Below are 11,049 nucleotides of genomic sequence, written 5' to 3' on the forward strand. Positions count from 1 at the left end.
TGTGTGTGTGTGTGTGTGTGTGTGTGTGTGTGTGTATTTATATATATATACGCTTTGCTGGTTTTTGTGTTTCTCTAGAGAACCCAATCTAACACACCCAATCATATTTTGAATGCCTTCCAACCTGAAGGGCTCATCTTCTGGCACTATATTGGACACCGTTTCAGGGCTATTCATAAAGTTTTCCAGTAATATATCAGTGTTTTACTGCTATTCATATGGTTTTCACTGGCTAGTTCTTTGAGAAGTGGAAAGTGGATGGCCTCTTCCTTCTTCTGAGTCTGTCTTAGTCTGGCAGCTCCACTGAAACCTGTCCACCATGGGTGACCCTGCTGGTATTTGAAATACCAGTGTTATAGCCTCCAGCCTCACAGCTACACACAAACCACTACAATACAACAAACTGACAGACAAGTGGTGGATTATTATGATTATTCTAGGGCTGCTTAAGTCAACAGCCCAGTGGTGTTACAAGATCCACCTTCCCCCCCATTTTTCAGTTCTACCACTCTCAGTGTATTGGCCTTTGTTTTCTGACATATCTCCTCATGGTTATAATATGGTAGCTTCAGCTCCAAATGTGTCACTCACATTACTTCTGAAGACTTAAAGAGATAATGTTTCTTCCTTGAGTCCATTTTCAAGAGTAAAGCAAACACTTTTACAATTCCTCTAGCAGACTTACCTATATACCACATTGGCCAGAATAATGTTATGTGCCCTTTCCGAAACCAAATACAGCAAGGGGATTGTAATTCCCATGATTGACTTAGACTGATTAAGGTCCACTCCTTTCAGACAGGGAGAGACCCATATGCGTCTTGAACCACATAGCCTTGAATGTCTGAACAAAATTGGGTTCCTGTAGGCAAGAAATCTATTAGCAGTGACTATTGGATATGCCCATGGAAGCAGCAGCCAAGAAATCAGATGACATATTATACTGAGAAAACCTGCTGCAAAAGACCTCTTTAAGGTGGTAAAGAGTAAAGATGTCACTTTGAAGACTAAAATCCATCTGACCCAAGCCATGGTATTTTCAGTAGCCTCATCATATACATGTGAAAGCTAGACAGTGAAGAAGGAATAATGAAGAATTGATGCCTTTGCATTGTGGTGCTGGGGAAGAATACTGAAAATACCATAGACTGCCAGAAGAATGAACTAATCTGTCTTGCAAGAAGTACAGCTGGAATGTTCCTCAGAAGGGAGAATGGCCAGACTTATCTCACATAATTTGGTCATGTTTTCAGAAGGGCCCATTCCCTGGAGAAGGATATCATGCTTAGTAAAGTAGAAGGTCCGTGACAAAAGGGAAGAGCCTCAGTGAAATGGATTGACACAGTGGCAGTGATGATGGGCTCAAGCATAGCAAAGATTGTGAGGATGACACAGGCCTGGGCAGTGTTTTGTTCTGTAGTACGTAGGGTTGCTACGAGTTGCAGCTGACTCGATGGCACCTGACAACAGCACTGGAAAGGGCACCAACTATGTCTGCTACCTAGTCAAAAAAAAAAAAAAAAGATTTAAGATCTCCTTCTGGAAAGTCAAATGAAAAATATTTCCTAGATCTTTATTTCTGAACTCAAAAGATTGGTATTAGCTTGGGATTTTGCAAGATCTCTGTTAATTTAAGTCTGGTCCATATTTAAGTGACCAAGGACATGAATAAACTGTCTGGGTATCGGGCGTAGTTAATTTAATAAAGTCTTATTTAATTTCAGTGGCATTCATATACTTGCTTTAAGGAGCTCTGGTGTTGCAGTGGTTAAAGTACTTAGCTATTAACCAAAAGATCAGTGGTTTGAACCCACCAACAATTCCACATTCCATGGGTGGAAGATGTGGCAGTTGGTTTCCATAAAGATTTATAGCCTTGAAAACCCTATGGAGCAGTTGTACTCTGTCCTACTCTGTGTTGCTATGAGTTGGAATCAACTTAACTGCAATGTGTTTAGTTTTTTGGTTTTTGCATACTTGCCTTGCTTTGGAATATTTTAGGGAGGTTGGGTAAAAGGTGGTAGATGATCTCTTTTTCCTTCCTAATTGTCATTTTAAGAATTATCAACCCTTCTATTTATTATTTTTGATCAAAGATAAGGTTAGAGCTTGTAACTACCACCACCTCCTTGTCATGATGAGTCCTTTTCATCTAAAAATTTAAGTTTTCATTCTGCTTAAAGAAGTGTTCTCCTATCATCTTTGATTATTGCTTGGTTTTGTTTGCATTGTTATTTTTAGAAGTATCAATTAAAATTTGAAAGGACAATGGAAAGACTAGAAATACTCCTATAGCTTCCAAAAAGCAGATGAAAAAAAATAGGGATTGTAGGATTTTTTTTTTAATCAATCCATCAGTCCAACAAAAAGCAGGGAATGTTGAACATAATAAGGAAAGAAAAAGGATTATAACAAAAATGTGTTAAATATGTCTAAATATATCTTTAGGCACAGTAAACATAAATTGACTAATTTCTGCCATTTTATCAGAAATCTGAGACACACCTAAAATAAAATTGCACCAAATGAATGAAAATAAAGGAAGAGAAAAAGATAAACCATGCTAACTAAAAGAAACCTGTTGTATTATACTCAGATAAAATATAATTTAAGGCCAAAAGAATTAATAAGGATAATGTGGAGCACTATATAAATACAAATAATTTACCAGTAGACATAAGAAACATTTTAAGTAAATGTATATAGCAAAAACTAACAGAAATACAAGGAGAAACCATCAAATCTACACTCAGATTGGAAGATTTTAACATATCACTACTTGAAATTGAAAGATTACCAGATACAAATTAATAAGAATATAAACAGTTTGAACAAAAAAATTAACAAGTTTGATGTAATAGAAATATATAGAACCCTGCACCCAACAAATAGAGAAGCTATTCTATATTTCATTTGGAACATTTATAAAAAGTGACCACTTAGTTACAAACCTTGTTTTGTGATCATAATGTAATTAAAATCAGCAATAAAAGATTTCTAAACAATTACATATTTAGAAGCTTTAGTAACACACTTCTAAATAACTCATATATTAAAGAAGAAATTGTAATAGAATGGCAGTGAAAAGTACCACAGATCAAAACTAGTAGAAAGTGATACTTAGAAGTCAGTGGTACTTAAACACATCTATTAGCCACAACCGGTTATCCAGACTTTGGATCTCTGGTTCTCTGTTCTCTGTTTTAGCCTGTCAAGTTTTCCTTACATTCTGTGATAGCTTCCTTAATTGCTTTCCACATTAAGCATTCAGTTTTCTACAGGATTGATTTTACTTTTTACTGTTTTTATTGCATTTTAAAACTCTTAATGCGTTTTTAAATTTTATTATATTCTTTTCTTATTTTGCATACTTCACTTTAACCCTTTCAGGACCGAATTATTTTCTGCTTTGAATTGTTCATTGAAGCCATTTGTTTTCAGTAATGGAAAGCATGTTGAATGAAATGAAAAACAAAATTTTTTGGGGTAATAGGAATTTTGATGCAGTTAGTGGGTCATATATGTAGCAATGGGTCTCTGCTTGGGTTGGTGGCATGAGGCCCATTTCTTCAGATTCACACTGTTATACAGGCCCCTACAAAATGGCATCATGCACTATAAGTGGGATGGCAGCTGTCCACAAAGCCCCAGAGGCAGAAAATGTAGGTAGGTTCTATACACCCATGGCCCACAAAAGGGTTAAATTCCATCCTGCCCTCAGCTATGTCACTCCTTAGACCAGTCTGTTGTCTTATCTCTACATTTATCTCTTATTCCATGTCCTTTTCTTGTGTGTGAAAGCAGACACAATTGAAATTTTATGTCGTTTCTTGTAATAAATATTTCCCAAGGGTGTGTCCATCCTCTGCCTTTTAGGTACTATGTTCTGCCTTTTTGTCCTACATGCTACAACATGTCTTCCTAGTTTTTTTCCATCTTTCAGCTCTGCCACTCTCAATATATTGAACCTTGTTTTCAGACATATTCTCTCATGGTTTCAATATGGTTGTTTCAGCTTCACATATCTCATTTTATACTATTACCTTATTATTGAATTAGAAAAGTTCTATCCAGATCTAGCATATGCCTCTTGCCCCACCCCCAGTAGGTTTCTTCTTGATTTCCCTCACTGTTCACCTAAATACCATCAGAATGATGCTCTTTTTTTTTTTTTAAGGGTTTTTTTAAATTGTGATGTGGATGAAAGTTTACAGAGCAAATTCATTTTCCATACAGCAGCTCACATACACTTTGTCTCATGACATTGACTACAATCTCCCACAATGAAACAGTTCTATTCCTACTTTCTCCCCATAGTCGCCTCTTCCCTGTGTCCTTCCCTCCCAAGCACTCCTGCCCTCCAAGCTGTCTCCCTGTGCATACACAGCCCTTCTGTTCTTGCATGATTGATCTCTCCAAGGAGTTTATCTCCCTAATGTAAATGTTCAGCTCATATGCCTGTCTTTTGTTTGGCTGGAAACCACAGGAGTGTGTTCAATTCTAGACCTGAAGGACAGCTAGGGGCCATAGTCTCAGGGTTTCCACCAGGCTCCATCAGACCAGCAAACCTGGTCCCTTTTTTTTGTTACAATTTTGAGTTTTATTCCCCTTTGTTCTCCAACTCTATCCAGGATGTCCTACATAGATCCCCTGCTGAGTGGTTGACAGTGGTAGTCAGGCACCATCTAGTTCTTCTGGTCTAATAGTCATATAGGCTGATGATCGCTTGGTGTACCAGTCCTTTGGACTAATTGTTTCCGTGAGAGAATGATGCTCTTCTTAAACTGGAAGACTTACTTTCAGTTTTGGACCCAGCTACCTTAAGAACTGATAGTGTCTAAAAGTCATTCTTTCTGAGATTCTGATTTCTATCTTTATATTGATAAAACAGAAAAACAAACCAGTTGTCATCAAGTCAATTCTGACTCATGGTGACAAATTTTCTTTTATTTCAGGAAATTTTTATTTACTATTTTCCCTGATTATGGTACTTTATTTTAGGTCTAGCAAAATCTCTTGCATTATTGAACCATAATATATGTACCTCTCTAATGAATAGGAATATTTATTTCTTTTATAGATAGACACTGGTTGAGTAATTCATTAGCATAGCTGTTTTGCTGATGTTTTGAGTATGAATATATTTCATAAGAATTGCCCTTATAAAATCTATTTTGCTTCTTTTTTTTTTTTTTTTCCTGCTCTTATAGAGTAAAAGTAGTCATCCTGTAGGATTTCCAATCAAGCACCAGCAAGAAGTGAAGATTTATTTTCCTATCAAGCTTACACCCAACTTTCTGGCATTTCCTCATCATTCTATGGGAATATCATATCGTTATAAAGTACAGGTATGTTGTTGTTGTTGTTATGTGCCGTCGAGTCGGCCCCGACTCATAGCGACCCCTCCTTGGGTTTCCGAGGCAGTATCACTACGGAAGTAGGATTGCCCAACCTTCCTTCCGAGGAGTGGCTGGTGGGTTTGAACCGCCAGCCTTCTGGTTAGCAGTCAAGTGCTTTAGCCACTATGCTACCAGAGCTCCTAAAGTACAGGTATAGTATCCTGTAATATAAGAATTCACAAAGAGCCAATTTCCCTGATAGCTTAATTTATTGAAATTTATTTAAAGTTAAATTTTATTTCCCCAATCCTAATAAGATATCTCAGTTTTTGGAAACAACAAAATCATGCTCTTGAATACTGTTATCTACAACAAGACTGGGAGGTCTGGTGGCGTAGTGCTTAAGGCATTTGACTGCTAACCAGACTTGATTTACTTTCTGTCTCTCTTCCGTATAGCCTTTCTTTGTGAGTTTTATAGACTTTTATCAGGTTCCCTTTTGTTCTTTTTTATTATTATTATTTTTAACATTTTGAGACACTGCCCTTACTTAACCTTGCCTTAGTATTTTCCTTGCTCATTTGTCTACTTTACTACACAGTAAATAGCTGCACAGTTTATTGAACATTTTTTAAATTTTTATTGTGATTTGGGTAAAAGTTTACAGAGCAAATTCATTCTCCAAACAATAATTCATACATATTTTGTTTCATGACATTGACTGTAATTCCCTACAGTATAACAGCTCTCCTCCTACTTCCTCCCTGTTGTTAACTCTTCCCTGTGTCCTTCTTACCTATGCACTCCTGCCCCCCCCCAGTTTATAGTTTCTTAATGTGTTCAGAAATAATTAGTTTTATTATTTCCTAAACTTTATTTCAGTAGCCGCATTTTACTTTTTCATTTAAATTTTATTTTTCCTTCTATAATAATTAAATGTAAGGTTATGTTTTTTCACAGGTAGAGGGTGGTAGTGGCAACTTCACCTGGACCTCTTCTAATGAAACAGTGGCCATGGTAACCACTAAAGGAGTGGTAACTGCAGGTCAGGTCAGAGGGATCAGCACTGTTTTGGCCAGAGATGTACAAAATCCTTTTCGATATGGAGAAATTAAGGTAAATGAGTCTTCAAAGAACTTTTTTCTCACCCCTGAGACTCTGCTATCTATATTTAAGTGCAGTACCATGTTTTAAAAAAATATTTCCTGTCCAAATTGGCTATTTAAAAATGATGCTCTGAGTTGACTGCTGTTTCACTTAATAGCCGGTTATTTAACTTTTGTGTTTGTTTCCTCATCTCTAAAACAGGGATAATGATAATATCTGCTTCAAGGGCTTATTGTAAGAATTAACTGAGATGATGTTTACCCCAATGCTTGACATATATTCAACACCTAATGTTAGCTATTTTATTTATCAATATCATACAAATGATCTGTAAAAGGCTTTATATTAACTTTATTACTAGTTCCATGTTTTTGTTTGTAAATCTTGCTCCTAAAAGATTGAAAATGCTTGTTTTTTCCTATATTGTATAACCATTTTCCTATTTTTTTTCCCCATTTTAGAATATGTTGACATATGGTACTATTCCCTGCATGAGTTAGCATTTTGCTACCATTCAATGAACATTTATTAAGTAATTCCTAGGTACTTAACACCATACTAGATAGCCTATCACAGGAGATTCAAAGAAGCATAACGTATCATCCCTACCTTAAAAAGTCTAATTAGGAAGCTGTATTCCCATGAAAAGTTAAATAGCATTTCAAGAAAATAATATGTTGGATATTTTAAACCAGTATGTGGTTGAGAACTAGTTGAATTATAGCTATAATTATAGCTTATAAGTGAAGAATTCTTGTGGAAAGGAGTAGTCAATAATTATCTGAAAGAGGTAGGAACTTGAACAAGTCTGATTATTTTTAATCTAGTTCCCTATGAGTCGGAATCAACTTGATGGCAGTGGGTTTGGTTTCTGATTTTTTAATTATTTTTATAATCACATAGTAACTGTGTTAGACTGGGTTCTCTAGAGAAACAAAACCAGTAAAGTTTTTATATATATGGAGAAAAAGAAATTTATCTTAGGAAAATGGCTCACACACTTATAGAAGCTGGCAAGTCCAAAGTTCTTGGATCAAATGTCAAGCTGGAGGCTTTTCCCTACTCACACAGCTGCAGGGCTGAGGAGCTCAAGGTTGGCAGGCAGTATACTGGCTGTTGACTCCAACGAATGACAAATCCAAGATCTCCAGGCCGAATGGTGGATTGTTTGCTCATGGACAGTTGTAGGCAGCACAACAGAATCCCAATCCACAGAAGAGTGTCTCTTGTCCCAGGATGTCCATAAATATACTGGAAGCAGGCCACACCCCTAGGGAAACTCCCTTTCAACAGATTGGCTGCTCAGAACATATACATCTGATCACATCATGGGAATAACCACATCACAACTGCTTAAACCACACAGAATTGTGGTCCAGCCAAGTTGACACACAGCTCCAACTATCACAGTAACCTAAACCTACTGCCGTCCAGTCAATTTCAATTTTTGATGAACAGAGTAGAACTGTCCTATGGGTTTCCAAGGCTGTAAATCTTTACAGAAGCAGACTGCCTCATCTTTCTTGCACAGAGCTCCTTAATCAGATAGTAACAGGTATACTACTACTACTAATAATAATAAAGGATTGAAAAATAGGTACTGGTGGTATAGACTAATAGACTAGAGTGGATTGACGGCAGAAAGTGAAGGCCAAACCAGATAAGTCTGAGCTAGTGAAATAGTATTGAAAATAGAGAGAAGGGGACAAATTGGGATTTGTTTTAAGGGTAGACTTAACCAGAATTAATGCCCAGTTAGGCATCCTAGTGAAAGATTTAGAGAGACAGAGATGATCTGGAGGTTTCTAGCTTTGGCAGCTGGGTAGATAGAAAACCAAGAAAAATAGGGAGAAAATGATGAGGTTTGGATATATTTAATGTCACTCACCTATGGATCATCCAGATGGATTTTCGTAACTGGAAATAGAGGTCTGAAGTTCAACCGAAATACTAGAGCTAGAGATAAAATTTGGAGATGTTAGCGTATGATTGGTTGTTGAAGCTTTGTGAGTGGTTACCATTTCCCTGGAAGAGCAAGATGAGAAGATGGACCCTGTGTAATGTGTCACTTTAAGAAACATAGACTGAGGAAGAGGAACCAGTGGAAGAAACACAGAAAGTGACAAAAAAAGACAAAAGACATCGAGAAAGAGTGTGCTCTCTGTCAGAAGTCAGCATGCCTTTTCTGAAAAGGGCCAGATAGTAGGTATAGTTAGTCTTTGCAAGTCACATAATGGTCTACTCATATCTCATATTCTTTGTTGTTTTAGCTCACAATACAAACCAGGTTGTGCACAGCTGGCTGTAGTTTGCCAGACCCCTGCTGTAGGGTGGTAGAGGCTTGAGAGAGATCAATTGATTAAGGAATAAAGAGAGACATGTTCAGCACCTAGCAGAGTGCCTTATAATGTTGTATATATTTTTGAATATTTAAGGAATGATATCTTTTTTCCTAAGATTTTTTCTGATATAACTTTCTTGAAAGATGAATTACTTTTTTCCCTCCAGATATATGTCCTGAAACTGAACAAAATAGAATTGTTACCACTTCATGCTGATGTGGAGATTGGCCAGATTATAGAAATCCCCATTGCAATGTATCATATAAATAAGGGGACCAAAGAGGCCACTGCATTCACAGACTGCTCTCATTTGCCTTTGGATTTGAACATGGATAAGCAAGGAGTCTTTACTCTTCTCAAAGAAGGCGAGAGTAAACTTTTTGTTTTTGTCCTTCCTGTCTTTGAATTAAGGGACAAATCATCAGTTCAGGAACTACAAATTATAGTCTAAATTTACCTATTACCTATCTTCATAGTACTTTTATTTATTCTGTCAACTGCCTTGTAGTAGGATTATACTCCTCATTTTACAGATGTAGAAATCAAATAACATGTTCAGTGTCTCGTTGTGACTATGCAAGCAATATCAGTTGTCAGCTCATGTTGAAGTTGTCTGTTTCTAGCCTTTCCTCTTTCTTTCTTCTTTTTTTTTTTTTTTTAATTCTTTCCTCTTTCTTTAATATATACCACACTCTAACATACTCTAGGGAGCTCTGGTAGCATAGTGGCCAAGGCACTTGACTGCTAACCAGAAGGCTGGCAGTTCAAACCCACCAGCCAATCCTCGGAAGGAAGATGGGGCAATCTACTTCCGTAGTGATACTGCCTCGGAAACCCAAGGAGGGGTCGCTATGAGTCAGGTCTGACTTGACGGCACAAAACAACAAGAACAACAACATACTCTAAGAGGAGCATAGTGCCATTTACGATGTGTATGTTGTTGTTGTTGTTATTTGCCATCGAGTAGGCCCTGACTCATAGCGACCCCTCCTTGGGTTTCCGAGGCAGTTATCACTACGGAAGTAGGATTGCCCAACCTTCCTTCCGAGGAGTGGCTGGTGGGTTTGAACCGCCAGCCTCCTGGTTAGCAGTCAAGTGCTTTAGGCACTATGCTACCAGAGCTCCTTACTATGTGTATACAAAAAAAAAAAAAAAAAAAAAAATTATTTTAAAAAAATAACAGTGACAATGACAGTTCAACAACAAAACAGTATATTCCTCTTAGTAAACCATTTCCCTAGCATTTACAACACAAGAACACCCAGCTATCAGTCTTTGATCTCACTTCCTAGAATTTAACAGTTGTCAAGAAATGAACAGGTTAATCTGAGAAGAATGAAGAAAATGTAGAAACCCAGTAAAACAATTCCAGATATAAGATAATAAGAAACACACAGTAAATAGTGAAGTATAGTTACTAACACAGCCAGTTTAAAGCAAGGCAAAGGCAGAAAAAAACGAAAAATACTAGTTACTATTTGGTTTATAATAAATTATTGTTTTGTTATACAAATTCTTTAATAGATAATTTCTGTCGAATAAAATTAACTATATAGGTGAGCACCTCACATGTATAAAGAGCCTAGGACCTTTCTCTAGGGTCACTTGGACTTTTTCCCCAAAATGGAGAAAAAACAATTAGAAAAGTCTGTAACAAAAACAAATAAAAACCCATATATATATATGTATGTATGTATATATGTATTATTTTTTTTTAAAGATAAAATCTTTTTTTCTGATAAGGAGACTATGAATAAGCTATCCATAAAGATCAATTTTGTTCCCTGTTAATTGAATTTCATATTTGATTCTGATCTTGCTTTTCCATCAATAATAATGGCAGTAGTAGCATTTAACCTAATATTTGCTATTTTCAGGCACTGTTCTGAATACTTTTTATATATTAACTCATTTAAGTATCAGAACACATTTATAAGGTTAGCATCTTCAACTTCTCCTTGTTCTTGCTGCTGTAATATCTCTTTCATACCTTTCCTCTACTCTGTTCTCATGGTATCTTCCCTAATTTTTAAACCCTCATTATTGCTCAGCTAGGTTACTAGAATGTCCTTCTAACTATTCTTGCCTCTGATAATCATGGTTCTAGGTGGTATGAGCTTCTTCATGAAGCTCAACTTCATTGTTGCATTTCCTTGCTCAAAAATTTTGAGGGACTTTTCATTGCCAGTGAAGAGCTGAATTCATTTAGTTTACCATTCAAAACCTCTATAGTACAACCCATCCTACTTTTTTTTTTTTTT

At 36.5% G+C, this 11,049-nt stretch overlaps 1 protein-coding gene across 1 annotated transcript in view; it reads left to right on the plus strand.

Moving 5' to 3' along the window:
* NUP210L (nucleoporin 210 like) overlaps positions 1-11,049 on the plus strand; it is a 289,674-nt gene that overhangs the window by 121,833 nt on the left and 156,792 nt on the right. The window contains exons 11-13 of the mRNA XM_007948554.2: positions 5,211-5,348; positions 6,300-6,455; positions 8,955-9,153. Of these exons, the coding sequence (XP_007946745.1) occupies positions 5,211-5,348; positions 6,300-6,455; positions 8,955-9,153 (493 nt within the window). The remainder of the gene's footprint in view (positions 1-5,210; positions 5,349-6,299; positions 6,456-8,954; positions 9,154-11,049) is intronic.

Source organism: Orycteropus afer, unplaced genomic scaffold (assembly GCF_000298275.1).
Source record: "Orycteropus afer afer isolate SDZICR_OR568_19922 unplaced genomic scaffold, OryAfe1.0 scaffold00217, whole genome shotgun sequence".
Lineage (NCBI taxonomy): Eukaryota > Metazoa > Chordata > Mammalia > Tubulidentata > Orycteropodidae > Orycteropus > Orycteropus afer.